General features: G+C 45.1%; 2 protein-coding genes and 1 long non-coding RNA gene across 6 annotated transcripts in view; 2 read left to right on the top strand and 1 right to left on the bottom strand.

The window, feature by feature from the left end:
* The window catches only part of LOC309333857, a 153927-nt gene extending 135583 nt beyond the window's left edge, over positions 1–18344 (top strand). The window contains exon 2 of the long non-coding RNA XR_014152706.1: positions 16963–18344. This is a non-coding gene — a long non-coding RNA (uncharacterized lncRNA). The remainder of the gene's footprint in view (positions 1–16962) is intronic.
* SLC31A2 (solute carrier family 31 member 2) overlaps positions 5802–25332 on the top strand; it is an 833895-nt gene continuing 814364 nt past the window's right edge. For 3 of the 4 annotated variants that reach the window (XR_014152702.1, XR_014152703.1, XR_014152704.1), the window contains exons 1-4: positions 5802–6006; positions 13000–13066; positions 15898–16090; positions 16331–16847. Coding sequence is in view for 1 of the 4 variants with exons in the window: in XM_081847816.1 (XP_081703942.1) it covers positions 5998–6006; positions 13000–13066; positions 15898–16090; positions 16331–16499 (438 nt within the window). In the remaining 3 variants the exon portion in view is untranslated. Of the gene's footprint in view, positions 6007–12999; positions 13067–15897; positions 16091–16330; positions 18345–25332 lie in introns of those variants that run through there. The other variant, XM_081847816.1, reaches the window with a different exon arrangement.
* NIBAN2 (niban apoptosis regulator 2) overlaps positions 22532–25332 on the bottom strand; it is a 98524-nt gene continuing 95723 nt past the window's right edge. Inside the window, exons 13-14 of the mRNA XM_081847572.1 lie at positions 24400–24511; positions 22532–23681 (exon numbers count right to left, since the gene is read on the bottom strand). Coding sequence (XP_081703698.1) covers positions 22942–23681; positions 24400–24511 — 852 coding nt within the window. The 3' untranslated portion in view covers positions 22532–22941. The remainder of the gene's footprint in view (positions 23682–24399; positions 24512–25332) is intronic.

Here is a 25332-nt window from a genome sequence, read left to right as displayed (position 1 = left end):
CTGCCACTGCCATGACAACATAGCATCATACTATGCATAACCTTGCAAAGGAACCTTAATATAAACATAAAAATGCAGTGCACAGCAGTTTACTACATGTTGAAAAGGGAAATTCACAAGCACACTAAATAAACCACTTAGTAATATCCACCAGGAGCTGCTTGTCCAGGGAGGTATCTCAGTTGTAAATCCAACAAAATTCTGCAGAAATGACAGTTATATTATTACACCTCTCTGACCAGCAACATAATGCAGAATGGGGTCTTGTATATCTGCAGAGCAGTCCCTCTGCTCCTCAACACCTTTTTGCATAAGCCATTTTGGCAAGAGACCAGACTTTGGACCACCATCCCACCAATAAGAACTATATGGAGTACGTCCAGTCCTTGGCTATCTCTAGCTGGGCAGCAGCCTTCAAGATTGGGTCTTAACTGCCCAGCATCAATTCCCAACAAAAAGGCCAATGAGCTTACACCTGCCCTGCCCACCTTATTTTACACTGCTGCTGGCCAGCTCATCCCCTACCACCTAGCAACCCCATCACCTACTGATGTCAGAGGCGCAGTTTGCCACAAGGTCCCTAAAACCTAGAGCTGGCTCTGCTTTTTCTTGTACTTACAATGCTGATGTTTCTTAAGTTTGCTCATAAATAGAGGGATCTGTGTTCTCCATTAAAACAAACAGCCCCTTGTGTTAATCACCACCTGATTGGAAAAAGACTCTGCCCACCATTAATTTCTCAAAATCCCATTTGGAAGCCATCTAGTGTTCATTCCCAGATTCTACAGCAGTGAATATGGTAAACAAATGATAGCAGGGTGTTTTGTTTTGTTTCACTTTGTCTGATAAATAATTTCTGCCCCTTGTCTGTCCTCAATTGCCTGCCAATCTATTTCATTGGGTGGCCATGGTTTCTAGTTACAGTATTATGAATGGAAGGAGAAGTCTTATAAACTAACTCCCACCTTCCTTTTTGTTCAGTCTGAACAGTCTTTCCTCATAGAGAATGTGCTTCCAATATATGATTTTCAAGCTTTTATTTACCTAAGAGAAAGGAGCATGTGGGAAGGAAGTCCAATGGCTATCCCATAACTATTGCCTGGATGTAAATAGCTATTAATGTACACTACATAAATCTGTTGTTGTTGTTGTTGTTGTTGTTGTTGTTGTTGTTGTTGTTGTTGTTGTTGTTGTTGTTGTTATATTTATATTTATATCCCACCCATCTGACTGGGTTTCCCAAACACACTGGGCAGCTTACAGCATACATAAAAACATAATAAAACATCAAATATTAAAAAATGGAATATCTTATACAGACTTTTAATAAACCAGTAAATCAACAGAAACAAATAATAATAGGATTGGGAAGTTGGTTTGGATGATAGATTTGGGTACCACCAATCCTGTGACTTGATGTATGTAAGATGGGAGTCTACAAGAAGTGGTCAAACTTGTCTCTTTGTTAACAGTCTTAGCCAAGCCTGTTACATATCTTTTACACGTCTTTGGGGCTTTTCTGGAAACCTAAGGGAAAGCAAGATCTGTTGCAGTGCTAATGCTGTGAATCCCTCCATTCTCTTTTTTTAAAAAATTAAATTTTATTAACATATAAAACACATACATATACATTTGCACAATTACACAATACACGTACATAACACACTACCTTATTTTCATAACATAAAACATACCTACATTACTCTATATAATACCTAAGTATACTGTACATATCAACATACCTACACACCTACCCCACACGGACACCCACCAAGTGACTTGACTTCCAGCCGTTCTTGTTACACTACTTTATTTTTCCAACTAGCTTAAACACATTTCATTATTTCTTTAATCTCTTCTTCTATCTTAACTTTACTCTCCTTTCACTCTAATCATTTTCTGCATTCACTCAATATCTGTCCGAAATTCTACTTTTTCTACATAAATTTGGATGTATTCCTTAAAGATAGCCCACTCTTTATTCACTTTATTCTCCTCATCCTCCCTGTTAGTTCAGCAATATGGAAGTATTCTATCATTTTAGATAACCAATCTGTTTTAGTTGGGACGCTGCTGCTTTTCCAGTTTTTGGCAATCATTAACCTTGCCACCATAGTTGCATACATAAATATTGGCCTGACTGATCTTTTTATTTCCTCTGACATGATGCCTAAGAGAAAGGATTCTGGGTTTTTTTCAAATGAAAATCTAAACATCTTTTTCAGTTCGTTATAGATATTTTCCCATTCTCTGTACACAAACCCTTCAACATTTCTCTGATGAAAATAGGGACGTCCCATTCCATAATGATAATTTTACTATTTATACCCCAAACATTTTACTGGGTTGCCCCAGCCACTCTGGGCAGCTTCCAGCAAATATAAAAACACAATAAAACATTAAAAACCTTCCCTATACAGGATTGCCTTCAGATGGCTCAGGGGTCAGATAACTCCATACCATTCAAAATTTCTCCAGTGAAAATAGGGACATCCTAAGGAAAAGTGAAACATTCCAGGGTCAAATCAGAAACCGAGACAGCTTCTCTAACACAGGGAGCTCTCTGGCAAATAGGGACACTTTGGAGGGACTGTGTTCAGGTTCTATATATGTATTAAAAACCCATATATATCTAAAGACACCAGTCTCTTTTGACCTTCATTCTAAGAAAACAGAACACTTAGTACTCCCAGAGTCTCTCACCATTTGGGGGTGGCATGTAACAATACATATTCAAAATTTAAACCTGTGTAAAATCTGATGAGGAATCAAGCAATTGGCATTTTATCAGAGTAGTGGCTTCACACAAGAGATGTGTGTTGAGTGTGCTTTAAATGTGTTATGTACTGAAGTTCTCACCCTGGGCCAGCAGGGGGATACTGTAGATAGTTATGCAAATGAAGGATCGAAAGTGACGTTCAGTGATTGGATAGTTTTAGAAAATGGCAACAGTTACATTGTACTGGAGCTCTATATAAGCAGGCTGACTGAGCTCCTCAGTTCAGTTATGTTCTGGCATCTGAATAAAGAAGAGCTGTTTGAAGAATCGCTGTGTCGTCTGATATGTTCGCCCACAACTTAACAAAATGCATGGTGCTGATCTGTCCAGAGTGGAAGGAAATGTATCATGCTGAAAGCAATCTGTCCTTACAAAAGCCACAGACATCTCTGGACACAAGTACAGACCTTCGTGTATAAAAATGAAATGTAAAGGGCAGTCCCAGCCAAAGAGGTCTCCCATTCCTAGCACTGATTAGAGTTCTATATTAGCCCCTTTCTCTTTCCCTACCAAAGGGTTGTCCATGACTGACAATCTGCAAACACAGCTCAGCTGAGGCCTCAAAGAATAACTCGGTTGGTAGATTATGGGACTTTATCTAATGGTCGTTCAAGCCCCAGTTGGGCAAAAAATTCCTGCATTGCAGGGGGTTGGAATAGATTACCGTATCCTTTCCTTCCAACTTTTTTATACACAGAAAAAAGTGTGACTCGTTTGTTTGTTTGTTTGTTTGTTTGTTTGTTTGTTGTGCAGTTGGATACAAAATGTGGACTGGAGTGGGGCCATCATGAAGTTGGAAAGCTGATGTGTGGTTTGAAAAATTGGGGTGGACGAAAATCAAATACATAGGTGTAGGCATTTATTAAGCACCTTAACTACTAACTACAGGCTATTGCAGTCACAGAGTGTACACACAAATTATGTAAAGGGAGAATGTGCTCAGTTTTCTCCCATTCTTAAACTCCCCAGACCATATTAAATCACTTTCTTCTTTCTGGCTGGAACCTCCTCTTCTTCCCCTTTCAGTCAGGTAACACTTCATCACATCAAAGTAAACACTCCTAAAATACTCCTGGTTTTGCACCTGTTACTGAACTAAGGCGGATAGATGGATGAATCCCTGGTGTACTACAAGCTCCCTATGGAGAAACCCACCACGGATTCAGGGTGTAAGGAAGGAGCAGGGCACATTTTGTATTTGTTTGGCTTTTCCTTTTGTGGTGTGTGGAGTCTGATGCAGAGTTCGTGCTACTGGAAAATCTGCTTTTAAAGTAATTTTAAAATCATTGCTCCCAAACAACCTGCTTCTGGCTGCCAAGGAAAAATGCAGAACCCTCCTGTGTTTTCTTCCATCTCCCTTTTCTAAAGGCATCATCAGGTGGTTTCAGCTGCAGTCTGCTGCAAAGACTGAGCCTCAAAGCTGCAAGGGGCCTGCTGCATCTGTATCCTCTTGCAGAGAAATGAATCTAAGCAGCAGAGAGACAGAGAGGGTCAGGAGATGAGGCGGCTGCCGAATTAACCAATGGCAGGAACCCAATGTCTTAGCCTAACAGACCCAACTGCCGGTGGTACCTGCTGGAGGTGTAAAGCTGCAAATGCTGAGAAATTTGGGGTTCATGCCAGAAAATTATTGGAAGGTATAGTGATGGAAAACAAAGAATGTACTGTGATAACTGGTTATACTTTACCCAGGGACCCTTTAATTCTCCTCTTTAGATATGTTAAAGAAAAGTGTACTAACAGAGGACAGGGAATTAATCAACATCTATTAACTGCTGCCAGAACCTAGGAACCAACTCCTAGGGGCACGAGGGCTTCGGCACACACAATAAAATACTTGTGGGCACCAGGCCCCCACAAAGTTGGTGGGCGTTCCCATTCAGATGGTGTGTGTGCACTGTGTCTTGTGATTGATTATGCAGGGAGGGGCTTACCTGTGGGCCCCCACAATCTTTTTTTCAAGTTGGCACCCTTGTGCCAGAATTATTATTGTCATATTGGGGAGAAGGTAAGAACACCATTCTTGAGAGAATGGATAACTAAAATCTGGGATAAGGTATGTGTGGTTAAGCTTACATATATGGTGAGAACCAGAGGGCAGACATCAATGGTGTGTGTGTGTGTGTGTGTGTGTGTGTGTGTGTAACTGAGTCTCTTTCATCTGTTCAGCCACGGAACAGGATGCTGGACTATGGGTCACTGACAAGATCCAACATGCTTGTCTTATGTGCTTAAGACTCACCCTTTTTAAATAATAATAAAAAAGTTGGTGAGATCCTGTAGTTTTTTGTTTTAATTGGCTATAAAGATTTAAAAGATTACTGGTTGTAAATAGAACGACAGATTAATTAGTATGGTGGTTTTGTTTCTGGTATTTGATTTTGATTATGCTTAAGATGGCATAATAGGATGATACTGAAATGTTTGTTATTCGCGGGGTGCATGTCTGAAGCCTTGTGACGGTAGCTAGCCTAAAAGGCGGCTTATAAATGATAAGATAAAATAAATATAGAACTAATATTATGCCTAGCAGAATAAGATAATCGCAGGGAGGCCCTCTGCGATTGCAGGAATGGAAGTGCTTCACTGAGCGTCCCTACCAGCTGTTACAGCTGTTGCATCCGGGCTTGCCGAGCAAAGCATTCTGGGAGGTGTAGTTTGAAAGTGTCCAAACTCTCCCTCTCTCCCTCCTTTAAAAATAGGGAACCACAACTATGCACCGAGGTAAACGGTATCGTTGCAAAGAGCCTTAGGACTACCCGACCCTTTCTTTCATAGATTTATTATTATTTATTATTATTTATTATTCGCAGTATTATTGCAATATTTTTTCGAATCGGCCTGAAGAGCTACTTAAATATGGGTGTGATCTTAACTCCTACTCTCTATTTACTCTAGAGTAAGCACAAAGCGATGCATGCAGTCAATCAAGGTTTTGCAATGTGCCGCTTGTCTAAATCGTAAAATAGTATTTGTTCTGGGCTGGGGAGGAAGACGGGAGTGCAAATAAATAAACCCAGAATAATAGACTACAATTCCCAGGATGCTGCGCGCCCTGGCCCACGTGACTCCTCACTAAATTCATTATCTTTTACCGAGGCATTGAATCTAGGCGGAACCTGATCGAGTGGAACGAACTTAATTGCGCGCAGACGGCAACTCGCCTGCTGCTTCTGCCGGAGGAAAAAACGAAGAGGTGAAGAAAATACTGCAGCAAGATGATGCAGGCAAGTCTGTTTCAAAATTGTAGATGGTGTCTATTTAATTTACTTATTTAATTGGAAGCAAATTAAAAATGCGGAGCTTGGTTTTTTAAAAAAACAAAAGTTTGTGGACAAATTCTCCCCGGCTCGTGTTGCTTTCATTCGTGCAGAGATCGATGCTGATCCAATTTTTATAAACAAATGCCGGACAACTACTTTACTATAACGTAACTGTGCCCAGAAAGTAGCCTTTATTTAGCTCTTTTAAAAGCGTCGTATTGAAATTTCGATCGCGATCTTAATTTGCACGCTCGGCGAGTCAGCGTCTCCATCTGTTGCCTGTTTACCAGGAACACACTAGTGTTTTGTTGGGTTCCTTGAAAAACAATGAGCCTTATTTTGTCCCTAATTGGGGGCGGGTGGTGGTGGTGGAGAGAGAGATTTGGGGATGACTTTCCTTTTAAAGAGAAGTTGATGTACGTCTCTTACCGTCTGGCGAGTTTCATCGGAAGCTGCCTCACGCAGAGTCAAACCATTGCTCATCTAGCTCACTATTGTTTACACACACTGACTGGCAGCTGCTCGTCAGGGTATCAGAAAAGGACTGTTTCCATTCTTACCTAGAGATGGCAGGGACTGAATCTGGGACCTAATCTAAGCCATGGGTAGGCAACCTAAGGCCCGGGGGCCGGATGCAGCCCAATCACCTTCTCAATCCAGCCTGCGGACGATCCGGGAACCAGCGTGTTTTTACATGAGTAGAATGAGTCCTTTTATTTAAAATTCATCTCTGGGTTATTTGTGGGGCATAGGAATTTGTTCACCCCCCCAAAAAAAAATATAGTCTGGCCCCCCACAAGGTCTGAGGGACAGTGGACCAACCCCCTGCTGAAAAAGTTGGCTGACCCCTGTAATCTAAGCAGATGCAGTACCATTGCCACTTAATCCTTGAGTTGGGTTGGGGAGATATATCTTGGGTCCAAAGTGCATGAATACAAACGTTAGATTTACGGTATAAAGAAAATTTTGGTCCAGCTCTCCCAGTGGCTATGCACCATGCAGGCAGCTCAGAAGACTCTAACTTCATAGTATATAGAAGACTATGAAAATGATTGGGGTGGGGTGGGCTGGATTGGGTTGTTGCACAGGCGTGCCTAATCACCCTGAATTGTGCACCCTGAATTTGCTATGGTTTTACAAGGGTGACCCTCTTTAGATGGAGATGTGTATTATTTCACTTACTTCAGAATGTAATGAGAGAGCCCTGATGCTCTCCTACTTGTGTTGCTGAGTGGGGCTCCCGGCATCTGCCCCCAAATCCCCCCTTACAGTGCCACCTTTGTTGCCACCAGCCATGCCTCTGTCCTAGGTCTGACACTTACCTCCTCCTGATTTTTGGGAGAGGACAGGATAGTACAGGAGGAGGTGATCCCCCAAGTATCTTGGCCCCAAGCTAGGGTTTGAAAGGTCCTTGCTAAATTGTGCCTGAGACCTAATTGGTATGGCTATGGGTGTAAAATGCCCCCGCACAGACTTTCATTCCTCTCCCACCCCCATAACCCCCTGTCCAGATAGATGGGTTTCCTGCTTCAGAGGTCAGCACAAGACAGACAACTGCTGGTGCTCATTTAGACTAGTGGAGCCAGAACCAGTGAGAGGCAGAGCCAACTAATTCTGGTCTAGTCCCCTGCCCATCCTTCTCCCTTCTGGCTTCTACAAGGGCTACACTTGAGACTAAGCTGGCAGGCAGGGCCACCCCCTGAACTGGTTGCAAGTAAAAGGGCAGACAGGCAGGAGCAGTTGGGGTTGATGGGGCAGTGCCCAACCGGACAAGCCTAAACTGGATTATCACCAGGTAAATGGGCAGCAGGAACAGAAGAGCCTTCGTCAATGTGAAATAGCCCTTGGACTGGTGTGTGTGGATTTGCAACCTGAGTTTCAATCCAAGCCAATCCTATTGTCTTCCCAAAAGGCAAGTGGAGGACAGGAGAGAGCTGGAGAGTGGGGGCTGGTGGAGCCCTGTTCCACCAACCTCAGCCAGCCTTCCTACTCCACTCCCTGCCTTCCTACTTACAGTCAGTCTAGGGCATGCCAGTCAGCTTCCTCCTTGGTTTCAGTGTTGCCCTTGTAGAATCAACAGGAAGGAGGGTGGGGGCCAAACTAGAATGAGTTGTCTCTGCCTCTCGTTGACTATGGCACCATCTGCCTCAATGGGCACCAATCACCACTGCATCCAGGTATTTCCTAGTCATTCTGAAGGCCAGCAATTGAAGAAAAGTTGTCTCCCAGAGGGCACCAGCCACTACTGGGTTTGGAGGTGAATCTGATGTAACTTGTCAAGGCTCTGAATTTTCTTGTTGCAATCCCACCCCCCTTCCCGTTTTCTCTAATGGCTTTTAAATAAGTATTTTGCTAATTAAGATAATGCAGCATGTATGTGTGTGCATGAAAAAGGCAGTCGGGTGACTCATGTCATGCTTCCTCAGTGGGCTTTCCCAGTATAACCAGAAGCTGTTCTTTGGTTCCTTGAAATTAGGTTAGACAGAACTTCTTCAGCATCCTGACTACCTGCCTGTTTACTCAGGAAGTCCTACTTGAGTATGTGCCAAACTGTCCCACCTCAGTAGAGCGATCCTGTGCATGCATACTTGGAAGTAGGTCTCAATAGGCCAGTCACATTCTTTTGCATTTGCTGCAACAGGCTGATGCAACTTCCTATGGAAGAGGACTCTGATGTTTATTGTAGTCCCCAGCGTAAACACTATGAGAACAAGCCAGTCAAAGCAAAGTCCTTTTAATTCCCCATGATTTCAATGTGAGAGAGTGCTATTCTTATTTTATGAGAAGTCCCACTATATTCATTTTAGAGATGGATGGAGAAATCTGATTCAGTTCACATGCCTGACTTCTTCTTCTTCTTCTTCTTAATTAAATTTCTATACCACCTTCATCTGAGAATCACAGGGCAAACAAGACTTTGGGTATCTTTGTAAATATGCCAGGGAAGGGAGAAAACAGCCCCAAGGGCCAAGTGTCTCCTCCAGTGTTCTTTATCGGACCTTTGGGACTCACCCTAGACCATACTCCTTCCTCAGCTGTGTGTTCTCTGTTCAGGCCATACCCCTCACTGACCAGAAGAGAACGTAGATCTGATTCTCATGCAGACTAATCCTTGGTTCAATTCTGAGTGTCTCTAGGCAGGGCTGGGAGAGACCTTGAAAGCCTGGAGAATCACTGCCAATCAGTGTAGTCTAGTATTCCTCAACCTTGGGTCCCAAGCTGTTATTGGACTACAACACCTGTCATCCTTAGCTAGCAAGACCAGTGGTCAGGTATGATGGGAACTGTAGTCCCAAAACAACTGGAGACCCAAGGTTGGTAAACACTGCTGTGGACAATACTGAACTAGGTAGAGCAGTGGTCTGGCAGCTTCCTATGTTCCTCAGGAATTAGTGAAACATAGGAAATTCTCCAGTTCTCCCTTCATGTGATCTGCTAGAAGTGTTTACCCCATTATCCCACTGACTAGAAACCACAGCTTTCTTCCCAAGCTCTTTTGCAATGAAAGAAATAGTCCTGGTTCTGTTTCCGCCTCCATCTCTTTGCGACATCACACCTAGACATGCCCAGTCTTGTGTGAATTTCCTCAACTCCCATTGGAGTTTATTTGGCAGACAGTGTATGTTCAACTTATTGCTTTAGGTTGAGCATTAAAAAGCTCAGTATTGTTGACACTGGCAAGCAGCAACTCCCCTGGGTTTCAGACAGGAGTTTTTCCAGTGCTACCTGGAGAAGACAGGGTTTGAACCTGGGGCCTTCTGTATGCAAAGAAGATAGGTTTGTTTGAATTTATTTAAAAAATTACGCCCCACATATTGAGAAATTGCCTCAAAGTGGCTTTTAAGAGATGTAGTTTTGAATGCTTTAATTATTGTGAATATACTTTTTTAATGATGTGAACTGCCCTGGACTCCTATGGGAGGAAGAATGTGATAGAACACAATCATAGTTATTGATAATAATAAATTATGCAAGGGTGGGGAGCCTGTAGCCCTCTAAATCCAGCCAGATGAGTGGAGTAGAAATAATAAATTATTATTATTATAAATGTTTTTGGACCCCATCTACCCCCAGCCAGCAAGCTTAGTGGTCAAGGGTTATGGGAGCTGGAGTCCAGGGACATCTGGGAACCTAAGGTTGAAGAACACTGATCTAACCTATTTTCTTCTCTGGCTGGCAGTGGCTCTCTAGAACTTGGGCAGGGATGGGACCCAAATACTCCATGCACTCCATAGGCTTTTGCGACTGACCATGAGAATCTGCCTCTTAGGAAATCAGCTTTTGCATAATACAGTTTTGGTTCTCCTTTCACATTCTCAGTTTTGCATGTTTCAAGAGAGATTCAACTTGAAGTGAACAATTTCTGTTCGAAGATCCGACACAGGTGTGGAATTTGGCACCAAGAAACTGGTGCTGACCGGAATTCACTGACCCTGTTAATGAGGGATTTGCAAAGACGCTGACCCTGTTTTTGACCATACTGTAATAGAGCTTTCACATTAATAAGCAAAACAGAGACCCAACAATTAGTTGGAATAAGATGACAGATAATCATAGGTTGGGATGATGAAAATGGCACATGATAAAGAACTTCCTTGTACAGAATCAAACCAGTGGTACAGGTTGTCAAATAAAGCCTATGTTACTGGTTGAGTCGCCCTGACACCTGTGGTAAATTACATATACACAGAGAGAGACACACACACACAAGCTCTGTGACTGACTGGTCATCTGGAGGTTCCAGGGATCAAACTAGGAGCTTCTGGATTCAGAGCCTACATTGGCTCCCACTACATTTCCGAGCACAATTGAAAGTGTTGGTGCTGACCTTTAAAGCCCTAAACGGCCTTGGCCCAGTATACCTGAAGGAGCATCTCCACCCCACATTGTTCTGCCTGGACACTGAGATCCAGTGCCGAGGGCCTTCTGGTGGTTCCCTCGCTGTGAGAAGCAAAGCTACAGGGAACCAGGAAGAGGGCCTTCTCGGTAGTGGCGCCCGCCCTGTGGAATGCCCTCCCATCAGATGTCAAAGAGATAAACAACTACCTGACATTTAGAAGACATCTGAAGGCAGCCCTGTTTAGGGAAGTTTTTAATGTGTGACATTTTAATGTATTTTTAATCTTTGTTGGAAGCCGCCCAGAGTGGCTGGGGAAACCCAGACAGATGGGCGAGGTACAAATAAATTATTATTATTATTATTATTATTATTATTATTATTATTATTATTCCACCAAGCTCCTAACCCTAAAACGTCTTTAGCTCTAGCTCCTATCTGCACCAGACACACCTCAGTAGAGTAAAATAGTGAATGACTATAGAGCCATGGGAGAGCTGGGAAGCAGATGTCACTCCATCAGCTCTGCTATGACAGGCCAAGTCTATCAGGCCTCCTCTCACCTCAGCTGCCATTCCACCAGGAGCAATGCGAAGCAGGGCTCATTTAATCAACTTTGTCAGAGGCCCCGCTCCACCAGGCACCTCCTGCCCCTCTTGGTCAATATAGGAACAATGATTTAGAAACTTGCACCTGAGTTTTGTTTTTCCTCTTCCTTCCCTTCCCTTTTCCCTTGTGGGTGTGAGCCTTGTGGGTAAGAACTGCCTGGTTTTGATTGTGTGTAAGCTGCTCTGGGAGCCTTTCTGGCTGAACAGCAGGGTGCAAATACTCTCAATAAATATAGGATGCAAGCCCTTATCACACGTTCTCTGTGTGTAGAGGGGGCAATTCTGGGGTGTTAGGGGAGGGGCAGTACCTCTGATGGAAGCTGACAGCATGCAACAGTGGGCACACCCTGGGGATGGCTTCCTCTGGCCAGCTAAACCAGGCAAGGGTAGCTGCTGGGTCTCAAACCCTCAGTGAGTGAGGGTCTTCCCCTGCATGTGAAGGCAGGCTCCGGCAAATGGTGCAGGTGAGACCAAGATTGGGTCCAGCAGTCAAGATGGCAGTTTATACATGTGGTGTAGAGTGAAGTGTGGGGAAGTGACAAGATTTGGGGCAGCAACCTGGCATGCAGTTCTTTCCTGCCATTTTCACAGGGGAAAAGTTGGGGTGTGGCAACGCTGTCCAATTATGTTAGATGTCGTGCCGCACTGTTCCCGCTGGTGTGAATTAAATTTAACATGGCATGCTGGTATATCAGTCAACACCCCACTCCACCCACCGATAACGCAACAGGTACTACTGCAGTTTGAAAGGAAGATCAGAAAATGGGACAGGAGAACTTACACACTGTTCCTCACGCCTGAATGAACTTTTAGTCCTGGTGTTGCCCTTGTAGGACTTAGCAAGGAGGAGGGTAGGGGAAGCACTAGAATTAGTGGGCACCACCTCTCAATGGCCCTGGCACTACCTGCTCTTGGGCTCCTTGCTTTCTGCCCTACCAGTCCCAGTGGATCAATTTGCGTCAACCTGGTTCCTTCCAGATCTGTTCAACTACACCTCCATCAGTCCCAGCAATGAACAGTCGTGCTTGCTGGGGCTGATGGGATGTTGGCAGGGCACCAGATTAGTGGAGGCTGTTCAAGATCTTGCATAAGCCTGCCCTGGATTTAGGTAATTAGATTTGGGGCTCTGGCTTATTAAACTGGCCTATCAACAAGGAACCTAGTGGGGCTACTTTACATATGCTAGAGTAAATTGTGCATAAATGTGTGTGTGTGAAAATAATATGCAAAAAAAAAAAAAGTGTATCAGGAGAAGTTTGCACTAACATGTTGGTGAATTATCACGAGCACTTAAAAAGGAATTGCACGCTGATGTGGAATTTTGTAGAACTGAAATTGACACATTCATTGACCCCTAATTCTGGAGGTAAAGGAGAAATTAGTGGATTGAATTGGAAAGAGGAGAAACTGAGATTGGCAGATTCACCCACCCTTGGTCCATAGCTAGTCCCAGAAACCTTGCCAGTGTTTCCTCTTTGTTAATTCTTCCTCCTTCCCAACCATCCTCTACAGATGTTTTTCTATTTCTCGGACAAAGTGGTCCTTCTTTTTGACTTCTGGAAAACGCACACCCCAGCAGGTAAGAAAACAGCCTTATCTCTTAAGTAAATATGAGCTGCTGAGGCAAACAAGAAAGGTCCTTGAGGATGAGGGAAGATTATATGAAACCTTAGCCTCAGAAACAAAGATGACAAAGCTTGCTCTGTGCCATGCATAAGACTTCCCTAGGCAACTGACTCCCTAGAATGCTTGGCTTCGTAATGGTTTTGAGGGCCAAGAAAGAAGAAGTCAAACAAACTAACACAGGATTTATCCATACTGTACTGTATTTTTTGCCCTATAGGACGCACCGTCCCATAAGGCGCACCTAGTTTTTTTTGGGGGGGGGGAAATAAAGGGGAAAAAATTTATTTCCCCCCCAGGCGCGGGGCTGGGGCGGAGGAAGCCCGAGCTTCCCCCGACCCCAGCCCCCAGCCCCCAGCCCCCAGCCCCCAAACAGGCAGCTCTCTGCAAGCCGTGGGAGCCCAGCGCTGGGTTCCCGCTGCTTGCGGAGAGGTCCGCGAAGCCTGGACGCGCTGAGCTCAGCGCGGGCAGGCTTCAGTATGCAGGCAACTCTCCGTAAGCAGCGGGAGCCCAGCGCTGGGCTCCCAGCTGCTTGCGGAGAGGTGCGCGAAGCCTGGAGAGCAAGAGGGGTCGGTGCCCTCTCGCTCCCCAGGCTTCAACGAAAGCCTGCATTCACCCCATAGGACGCACACACATTTTCCCTTCATTTTTGGAAGGGAAAAAGTGCATCCTATAGGGCGAAAAATACGGTACTTAGTTTTTCCCTACTCTTTCCAGACACAGGCTTGCACTTTAAAATTCTTGTGTCTGAGCACCCTTTCTTTGCCCTGGAGCTTTCCCTGCAAAAACCTACTCTTTAGTGCTCAATTGGAGCAAAAGGCAATTGCTGTTTGCTTATAAAGATTGGGGCTTTGTAGGGAAAGCTCTGGAGCAAAAAAAGGGGAGGCACTTGGACACGGAGTTTTAATACTCTGCTGTGCATGGAAAGAGCAGTGGAAAGGTAAGTGTGGAAAAGCCCATAGAAGACCAGTTGTCCATAATATATCAGCTGTGACTCAGTGGCAGAGCATCTGCTTTGCATGTAGGAGGTTATGGGTTCAATCCTCAGCATCTCCAGGTAGAACTGGGAGAGACATTACCTAACTACATGGACCATTGGTGAGACTCGGTATAAGATAGCTTACTCTCCAGTCTCGTCTCCGTCATTCATGGTGTGGTAAAAGAATGGGGAGCCTGTGAGAACTGCAGCTCCCTTCAGGGGCAGAGAAGGTGGTTAAGGAGAACTTCCTCCTGCTGCTTTCCAAATTATGCCGAACTACAAGTCCCACAATTCCTTACTACGGACCATGCTGGATTTTGTGCAAGGACATCTGGATGCTAAATCAGGGATTGTTGGATATACGTGAAAGGTAGAATAGGTCTGGAAGAGACTCAACCTTTACCCTACATCCCCAAATAAAATTTTAAGGACACCCCCCCCTGCTTTTATGCACAACAGTTAAAAAACAGCTAAAAAGCATACAGACACAGAGTTTAAGGGAGGATGGACACAAGCACATGAGTGAATTATGTAATTTACATGAATACACACACAGTGCACATGCCTCTTGGACCAGGATATAATTGTTGAGGCTCTGGTAGGTTTCTTGCGATAAAAAATAGCTCCCTATGGATTAGCAGTGAAAAAACCAACAACCCATAGCAGTGGTCTGGTAGCTTGTGGGAATTAATATAAGCAGTGTTAGGGGAAAATCTCATAATGGAGACCAGCGGGGTTTGGCAGTCAAAGCCAGCTTTTATATTATTATTATTATTATTATTATTATTATTATTATTATTATTATCATTTACAAAATATAAAATAGAACCTTAAAATTGTTGGTTAAAAACAGGTATGTAAAAACGTTTGAAAGATGGTTAGCAAAAGGAATGCTCCAGTTGCTTCTTGAAAATTTGACACTGTAATCCTACACATGTCTACATCTGGGATTAAGTCCCACTGAGTTCTATAGGTCTTACTCCTAGAAAAGTGAGTGGAGGGTTGCCACCTGAATCTCCTTCATTTCCTCTCACTCTGGAAGTCTTACTGAGCCTCCTGCAGCTTATTGTTGTTTTGATAGAGGGAGAAAGGTTGTTTTCTGCTGCTCCAGAGAAGCGGACACGGAGCAATGGATCCAAACTACAAGAAAGAAGATTCCACCTAAACATTAGGAAGAACTTCCTGACAGTAAGAGCTGTTCGACAGTGGAATTTGCTGCCAAGGAGTGTGGTGGAGTCTCCTTCTTTGGAGGTCTTTAAGCAGAGGCTTGACAACCATATGTCAGGAGTGCTCTGATGGTGTTTCCTGCTTGGCAGGGGGTTGGACTCGATGGCCCTTGTGGTCTCTTCCAACTCTATGATTCTATGATTCTATGATTCTATGATAAAGAGGGTATTTATAATAATGAATGCTCTTTTGATATGAGCAGGTCTTATGTAACTGTTTTGGATATCATTGCCATCCTTGCCTCTTAATAGTTGTATTATCAGCGTATTATCAGTACACCATTATCTTTATTGCATTTTAATATTTCAGCTGTGCCACAGAGTGCTAAAAGTGCATATAAAATGAACTGTCCTCGATTTCCCCCTCCCAGAAATAAGCTTATCTTAACACACATATGGGCTAGAAACTTGCACTCTTAAAAAAAACACCCCAGAGATAAGGTTTGCAGGAAGTGGAATCCTGCAGTTGAATTATACAGTACGTAGTTACACACAGGTTTGGGAATGGCTGTGTACAAATACATTTTTACACCAACCCACCCACCCCATCTCCAACCATAAATCTGTTTTTTTACCCAACAGGAATGGTGCTCTCAGTACTGGTGATTATGCTGCTTGCCGTGTTGTACGAATTCATAAAAGTTGGCAAGGCGAAAGTGCTTCAGTACACAATGCCGCCATCCATTGCCTCCAGCATCAGCCAGGAGACCTTGAGAGAGCCAGAAAGGGCATCTATTAACACGGGCCTGGAACAGCTAAGCAGCTCCCCAAAGAAGTAAAAAAAATGGGGTGGGGTGGGGAAGCAAACAGCAATCTGCAGAAAAACCTGTATTGACGTTTGCTCTGATTCCGCTTTAAAGGGTGGGTTTTCTCATGGGGAAAGCTCTGGAGGGGCGGGGGTGGGGAAAATGCGTCCAGACACAGAGCTTTAAAGTGCAGACTGTGCCTGTAAAGCATGGAGGAAAGTTAAGTGTAGATAAGCCCTGACATTTGTTTCTCTTTCCTTTTGGAAAAGTTGGTTTTCGTGGCATGTCGTCCAGACCCTGCTCCATGTGGTCCAAGTGGTCCTCGGTTACCTGGTGATGCTGGCAGTGATGTCTTACAACACGTGGATCTTCCTGGGAGTGATTGCGGGCTCTGCCATTGGCTACTACATAGCATACCCACTGCTCAGTCCCAGATAGCAGCACTGGCATCAGCGCCAGAAGATGGTTTTTAACAGTGCTGATTAACTGGAGACTCCTGCCTTGGGAACAGGTCTGTGGTGCTTGGATACTGAACTGGGTAAAGAGGAGTCACCCTGTTGTAGTTCCAAGATCCTTTCCCCTGCTCCCCATCCTCTTGACTTCCACAGGCAGGGCATTTAAACCTTCTACCTTTTTGAGAATGACTTTTTGTCCTTTCACTGGAATTTATTTGTAACTGCCTTTACTAAGTGCCTTGGAACAAATGCTCAGTAGCTAGAACTGAGATGTTTTGCTTTCTAACCTCAGGATGTGTAACAGTGGTACCTTGGGTTACAGACGCTTCAGGTTACAGACTCCGCTAACCCAGAAATAGTACCTTGGGTTAAGAACTTTGCTTCAGGATGAGAACAGAAATCATGCGGCGGCGGTGGGAGCCCCATTAGCTAAAGTGGTACCTCAGGTTAAGAACGGACCTTCAGAACGAATTAAGTTCTTAACCCGAGGTACCACTGTAGTCAGCTAAGCCTTGCACTGTCCATTCTGACTGGCAGAACTCTTGAAAGTGAGGTTGGGGGGGCAACTTTACCAACCCCGCTACGCTCTGTCCTCTGAGGGGGTGGAACCCATGCCAACTTCATTCAAAGCACATGCTGAATGGTTGCATTCTCTTGCGGGCTTTTTAGTGTAGGAGGGCAATGGTGGAGATATATAAAATTATACATAATGGGAAGAAAGGGGATTAGGAGAAGTGTCCCCCCCCCACTTCTCATAAACGTAGAACTGGGGCCATCCAATAACTCAGAATGGTGGGAGACTCTAGCATTCAGGAGGGAAGTGCTTCTTCACACAGCACATAAGTAAGCAAGCTATGGGATGCATTACTGCTATAGCCATCAACTTGGGCAGCAATAAATGGCAGCTGGACAAATTCACAGAGGATAATGTTACAGGTGGCTGCCAGTTGTGATGACTAGGTCCTACCCCTCCAACACGCCTCTGAATCCCAGTTGCTGAGGATCACTAATGGGAGAGAGCCATTCAGCACAAACCCTGCTTAAAGGATTCCCATAAGCAACTAGTTTCCCACTGCCACAGTCACAGGCAGTATGCTTCTGAATCCCAGTTGCTGGAACCCACAGTAAAGGACAGGACTCTGGTGTTTGGGTTCTGCTTAAGGGCTTCCAATGGAAGTGTCTGGTTGGCCACTGTCAGAGCAGGAGGCCAGAGTGTTTGGGCCACTGGTCTGACCCAGCTGCTCTTCTTTTGTCCACTGTGAGAACAGGCTGCCAGACTATATGTAAAGCCTTTGGTTTTGACCAATAGAGCTCTTACAGTCTTTTATTTTTCTGGGGGTGGGGATATTGGATTCAGGGCACAAAAGGGAAGACTCTGCATAATTAACATAAGGGACTCACCACCACATGGTGAGGCTGTAAAGAGGGGGGAATCAAATGTTAGCCTCACTAATACCTTGCAGGACTGGGTCTGGTCAATGCTTGGAGGACAGAGATCTGCCTTATATATAGTCAGGTCATGGTAACAGTACCACTTAATGCTGCTTTGGTCAGACCACACCTGGAATACTGTGTTGGGAGGAAAATGTACACAGGGTGTTTAGCAAGGATAGCCTATATGGTGCCTTCTGGATATTGTTGGTCTGCAACTCCCATTGACCCCCGTCAACATGATCAGTGATGAGAGATTATGGGCACTGTTGTCCAGCACAACTAGAGGGCGCCATTATGGCTCCAGATGCTAAACCAAGGAAAAATGTTTGTGTGGTTAAATTAAAAATGAAATCTGATGCAAAAATCAATGTCAAATAAAATATTTTACTTAACACATCAGATTTCAGAAGTTTCTTTATGGTCTTCAAATTAGGTGAAGGGTGTCTCAGGTTATTCCTGCATGTGAAAACTACACTTTCTTCCCCCAAAACTGCTTAAGCACGTTCAACATGTTCAGTGGAATCATTCCAGACTGTTGCTACTTTTGGCTGTGATTCAATCACAAGCTGGCAAATTCAGGGCGAGCCATCAAAGGTGATCTGATGCTCTTGTACAGCATGCCCACTTGCCTTCCCCGCCCCGCCCCAGCCCAACCAAAAATGAACTTTCTGAGCTAAGGAAAGAATGGGAAAGGCATCGTAAAGCAAGGTAATCACGTTTGCTGTATGCTAGCCTCTCCACAAACCAAACAGAATGGATGCTCAACAGATGGGTGGTGATGGCACACCACCTAGCACACAGAGCAGGATGAATGCAAAGCAAACAGGCTGGCTGTTTCATGGTTGGCTAGAGAGCCCATCCTAAGGGAGGGTTAAAAATGCTTATATTGTAGATCAGGACAAAAAGAGTTTTGGCTGGGGGAGAATAAAAGAGGCTGGAGTTATCAGTAGTAGAGTTTGGCTGTCTGAGAGTCTTACAGGGGAGGATCCTGTATCCCAGACAGCTACTGTTGGGACTCATAAGGCCCAGGCAGCAAAGCCAATGGACATTGATGATTATTGTAAACCACCTGGATTTTATAAATAGCAGTGGATAGATAAACAGAGATTATGGGAGTTCAACAACACATGGTGGTCCATAGATCCCCCCCCACCATCCTTTGAACTAGACTCAAGTGAGGAAGAATGCAGGAGGGCCACAAGTGCATTTAGATGTGAGGGGTTATTGTATTAGTTTTCTTGATTGTAATGCCAACACTTCCGTCCATTTTCTAACCTTCTTTTCACACTGCAGTACCAGTTGCAGTATGGAACAGTGGGGGGGGGGGGTGCCATAACACCAGCACCATGTGCAAAATTTCATTCCCACCAGTGAGTGTGGTGGTGGTGGTGTTAGCATCTGTCTGTCCTGGGAGGCAATGGAGGAGTGACCTTTGGAGATGAAGTCAAGCTGTTGGACTGTTGCAGCGCCTGCTGTGGCTGTAGAGATCAATGCAGGAGAGACAAGTTTTGTTGCAGCTGGGGCAGGTGAAGCTGTCCAGTTGTACTGCCGTGACATTTCTTGTCTCTGTGCTTCTCCTAGTGGTCATTCTTCTTCTGGTCACTGCTGTGGATGCACAACCTGATTGTCTCCAGACACTGCTGTCCTCTGCAAGGGTTTCCCACACAGCAGGGCTGATGTTGCCAGACTTCCTCTCACATTTGCAGACATCTTTGTAACACAGAGTTGGTCCGGCAACAACAAATGTTGCTACTTCCCCACCCTCTGTTCCCCCATGAATCCCCCCCCTATGAAAACAGTAGGAAAGAACCGTATGCCAGAATACCACCCCAAATTTTGTTACTTTTCTCCCATGATTTTCTGCAAATGGATCTTTCGTGCTATGTCCCATTGCTTTTCTGAAAGTAACTTTGTGTTGTGTGAAAGCTCAAAAACAGTGGGGGGAATGAACAGCTTGAGAAATGTCAGGGAAATGGGAATAAAATACAGTGTGAATGCAGCCACAGTAAAATCAAATTGGAGGCCTATCTGACAAGAGGTTGTGTCCTCTCTTTCAAGCACACAAAATTTCCAAACGTCTTTTTGTCAAGAGCCCAAGCGATGGGAAGGAGGAGGCAGGCTGTACTGATCTTAAATAAATCTAGATTTTATTAATAATATATAAGCCACATTTCCCCCCTCTTAAACATTTGGTATAAGTTTTGCAATAAAGTATACTGGAAGAAAAAAGGTAAAAAGATGGCAGGCTTTAGTTCCCAAGATTAAGGCACTTTTTCTTTTACGAAGAGCAGAGAGAGAAAGTGAAAATGAATGGCTAAATAGGTCTCCATCCCCTCCTCCAAAAAAATAATCAAATAAAAAAAAAATCTTAAAGAGACATTAAGGGAATAATGAACAAGCACTTTGAAACTGGCATGGTGCCACAACTGCAGGAAGGGGTGTGTGTGTGTGTGTGTGTGTGTGTGTGTGTGTACATGTGCAATGTGCATTTACATGCAAGGCTTGGATCATGGTCATTCAGTCTTCCCATCGTCCTTTGGAAAAGTGTACAATAGTTCTGCACTGACATTAAGACACTCCATTTCTAAGTCGCTAGAGCCTTTGGTGGACTTGCTCCCTACCCACTCCCTCTAACTTTAGTGGAAGCCAGATGCCCCATTGGTCTCCACTGTTTTCATTCTAAAACATCATTCTGTCACCACCTTAACTAAAACACATACAAATGTACCCATGTCCATTTGCTTCCCTGCCCTCTTGCGCCTATAAAATCATGTTTGATAGGTGAAAGCAACAACTTGGCCACTGGGGAAGAGGAAATGTGACAGGGATGCGGAACCGGAAGGCCTCCAGGTGTTGTTTGACTGCAGTTCCCATCAACCAGTGTAGCCAGTGACTAGGGATGGTGGGAGGGCCACCAACACCTGGAGGGCCACAGGTTCCGCATTCCTGTACAAGAGGCCCATTCAGTGTTAGTCAACTTTGGATTACCCAGATGGTGTTGGACTGCAACTCCCATCATCTCCAGCCAGCTTAGCCAACATTCAGGGATGGTGGCAGCTGTAGCCCAATAACATCCAGAGGTGGAGAACATCCAACAACATCCAGAGGTGGACTGATGGGGAAAAAACTTGTAATGAACCACTCTCAAGTATACAACATCTGGATATTATCTAGAACAGCCCTCCTGAGGTGGTGCTGTTCCATGGCTAAGGATTGACCGCCCTACACTTTCTGGAATGACAAGCTCCTCAAATTTGATTTGCCTCATAAACTAGAGTCAGAGGTGCTGAGAAATGAGTGAGTTAACCCTCAGATAACAGGAAAACACAGTGGTGCACCCAAAGCTACCCTACTCAGAGCAGACTCACTGAAATGTGCCTAAGTTCACCATATTATTAATATTATACATTTATTTCACAGAATCGTAGAACTGTAGCGTTGGAAGAGACCCCAAGGGTCATCTACCAACCCCCTGCAGTGTAGGAATCTCAGCTAAAGCATCCATGACAGGTGGCCATCAAACCTCTGCTTCAAAACCTCCAAGAAAGGAGAGTCCACAACCTCCCAAAGGAGACTGTTCCACTGTCAAACAGCTCTTTCCATCAGAAAGTTCTTCCTAATGTTGGTTTGGGTCCTCTGGAGCTGGAGAAAACAAGCTTGCTCCAGCCTCCATGTGGCAGCCCTTTAGGTATTTGGAGATGGCTATCATATCTCCTCTCAATTTCACCTGTACCAGGCTTTAAATCCCCACCTTTTTCTCTGAGAGAGACTCATGTCTATTAATTTCAGTGGGTCTGCCTCCAAGCAAGGACTAAGTTTCGGCACAATCCCTAGAAGCTCCAGGAGGCAATAACCATATTCCTTTTACCCATCAGGGGTAAAAAGAAAAATGGATATTTTTGTAAATCCAATATGTGCATACACACACACTTTCAATGGGACAACCCTTGCTATGGCATCCAGTCTGCATTCCCCATCCACCCACCATCACCAATGAAGAAAACGTTCTAAAACAAAGCAGGCAAGTTCTCTTATGATTTTCTTGCCTATAAATTGGGCGCAGAGAGAAGCCTACTCTGAATAGGATGAATATTGGATACAAGTCATCACCATTAACATATCTACCCAGTTTCTTGCCTTGGTGGTAAACCTACAAGATGTATGTTACTTGACCCCTCCCTGGGCAGGGAAGAAAACTTATTCCACAGCTTTGCCCTCATCCACATACGTTCACTGCTTTCTGCTACACACTTCCCTTGTTCGGCCTTAACAACCGCCACATCCGGTTTCTCTAACCTTCATTTGCATCGTCATTCTCTAGCGAAAAGGGACTCGCTGGCTCTACCTACTAGGCCCTGCAGCTAATATTCCTACCCAGATCCTCAAATCCCTCCAAGTGATGGGAGTTGTGGAACTACACTAGGACATGGCTGTCAACGCTGGGGAAGAGAGGTGGAGATGCACAGGTGATGAGATTTTCTTACTTGTGAAACAGTCAACCAAGATCCAATAAAATGAAGGTGGATTGGAAGAAATGCAGAAAAGCATTTTCTATATCTGTAGTGGAGGGCAAGGAGGCATCCAAGGTAAAGTGTCTTTTCAGTAGAACTGGAATGGGGGAAGGAGACCCCTGATGAGCCAATTGTGAACGAAAGGTGCAAAGGAAAGGAATGTGAGGAAGCCAACCTAATTCCAGGCTTACAGAAGCCCAGAATGGTCAGCATAGTCCCAAGAGAGACAGCTAGAAGAACTGATATTATTTCTGGGGCTCCTCCATCCCATCCCCTGGGCCCCCTCAATACTTCTCTGGATGGATTGAGCACATGCAAATTAAGGAGGCCAAAGAACCAACTTTAGGCACTTTGCTCTCCCCTCACCCTGCCTGCCTTCTCCCCCCCACCGCCCCCCACAGGGTCCCCCAATTCGAGTCTGCCTTTGGCATTGACACAGCCAATAGAGGAACCCTCTTGCATAGAGGTGGGGCAGCTGTCCTAGAACTGAGTCTGCACCCCTTCGCTGCCTTCTGTAGCCCCATGGCTGTTCTCCACAAAGGATTCCTTGCTCGTCTCACAAACTGGGGTCACCTCCACTTGCACCCCCGTCTCCTCCCCTGTCTCCTTATCGCTAGGCTCAAGGCAGGAACCCCCGTCGGCAGCCAGGGAAGGCGACTGGGCAGGAGAAGTGGGCATGGAGTCCGTAGCCTCCTGCGCCTCCGCCTGGCACTCAGCGGGATGTTGTGGCGTTTGCTTGCCTGCCTCCCTGGTGGCTTCCTCCTCCTCCTTCCCCTCCATGTGTTTGGGGTCTACTTCGCTCTTCTGGGCAATGGTGCCATTGCCCAGCTGGGAATCAGCCTTCTCAAGCGGAGCCTTGACGCAGATCTCTTTCACCAGCATCGTACGAAGGTCCTTCACGCTGTCAGGGGACCCCTGCACAGGAGGGGAAGGACTGCGGTCCACCCCCTCGAGCTCCAGCTCAGCTGCACCTGGGGACCCCTCCAGGGAAGTGACTTCGTAGGGAAGGGCCTCTTCATCAACGTGGATGACGGAAACGACTTGCTTGGCCCGGCGCTGCTTCTCATCTGGCGGGTCTGAGTCCGACTGCCTGCCGAACTCTTCCTCCCAGTTTATGGGCGTCTCCTCGCCAAGCAAGTGCAGGTTGGGGTCACTGTTGTGCATCACGATGCTGTCGCGGTACAGGTTGTGCTTCCGCTGCACAGCTGCCTCCTTCACAGCTGAAATGTGGAAAGGAAAGGAGCATGAACAGGACCACTAATGGGACAATGCATAAGGCCAAATCCACACCAGGCATTTAAAGTGCGATGATACCGCTTTAAGCAGTCATATCTCCCCCCCCCAAAGAATTATGAGAACTGTAGTTTGTTGAAGGTGCTGAGAGTTGTTAAGAGGCCCCCTAGCAGTTTGAAAGCACAAAGTGCAAGTAGATAAATAGGTACCACTCCGGTGGGAAGGTAAACGGCATTTCCGTGTGCTGCTCTGGTTCGCCAAAAGCGTCCCTGTCATGCTGGCCACATGACCCGGAAGCTGTACGCCGGCTCCCTCGGCCAATAAAGCGAGATGAGCGCTGCAACCCCAGAGTTGTCCACAACTGGACCTAATGGTCAGGGGTCCCTTTACCTTTTATTCCCCTTATAGATCTACAGTTCCCAGGGTTCCCTGGGAAGAACAATATACTGTTAAACTACTTTAGGAACAGTGTAGCACAGTGATGTCTGGGGTAGGCATCTTTCTCCCCAGTGATGTGGGGGGTCATGGGGGAGCACCTGCATCATTTGGTGTGAAGCCACACCCTCCCCATGGTGGCTATTCTGTGACTGGCACCCACGGTGCCCTCTCACAACTCCAAATGTGCCCACTGGTCCAAAAACAGTCAGCGACCACTTCAATAGAATAGTAACACCCCCCATGAGGAGGGCATTCGCTCCTCCTTACCCATCATGATGTCTTTCATGACAGATTGCAGTACCACCTCTTCGTAGGTGTTCTCCACCAGGATGAAACGGGCAAAATCTTCAAAAATCAGTTCCTGGAATCTTGAGAGGTCCTGCCATGGGAGAAAGAAAGAAAAATATTTGGAATGAACAACAGAAAAAAGGGAAAAATAAGAAAGGAGGGGGGGGGGGAGGAAGACCCACACTCAACAAAACAAAAAATAGAATTGACTGGGAAAGAGACTCTCTAATAATAGCAGCCCTTAAACATTATTTTAATTAATTAACTTTCTTTCTTTCCTTCTTTCTTTTTTTCTTTCTGTAGTGTATTTGCTTTAAAAATTAAGAAAGTTTTTCTGCCGGACAAAATTGCCCAAGCAAAGTGCAATCTGAAGAATCCTATAGACAAGAGTTGGTTTACTGTTGTCATTTTTTAAAAAAATTATGCACAACATTTACACAACAAGCAGCAAAAGGAAACCAGTGGCGTCTCCAGGTGTTGTTGAACTCCAATCCCACCAGCCCCAGTTAGGGGTGGTGAGAGTTGTTGCCTGGTGGGGGCTGTTCCATTAGCACTTACTTGCAGGATCGCATTATCCCGTAAGCACCCACTCTGCTTCAGCCTGTGGTCTGTGCAACGTTAATATTCTGCACTTGTAGGAAATTGATCTTTTAGTGCAGCAGCACCTGCACTTTGGAACTCCCTGCCTTTTAACATCTGGCAGGCTCCTTCCCCGTAGTCTTTTCGGAGCATGCTGAAAATACTTTCCTTTGAGCAAACTTATTCTCTATATGTGGAAGCTGCCATGTATTTTAATATGGTTGTAGCTTATTGCTGATTTTATTCTTTTCAAATGTTTTGAATACATGCTTATTTTTTTACCCTTACTTCTTTTTTTACTGGTAAGAGTTGGTTATCAGTAGATTGTCAGGT

Source organism: Podarcis erhardii (assembly GCF_964252035.2).
Source record: "Podarcis erhardii genome assembly, chromosome: Z".
Lineage (NCBI taxonomy): Eukaryota > Metazoa > Chordata > Lepidosauria > Squamata > Lacertidae > Podarcis > Podarcis erhardii.
The sequence above is the reverse complement of the archived record's forward strand: the minus strand, read 5'-3'. Positions and strand labels throughout refer to the sequence as shown.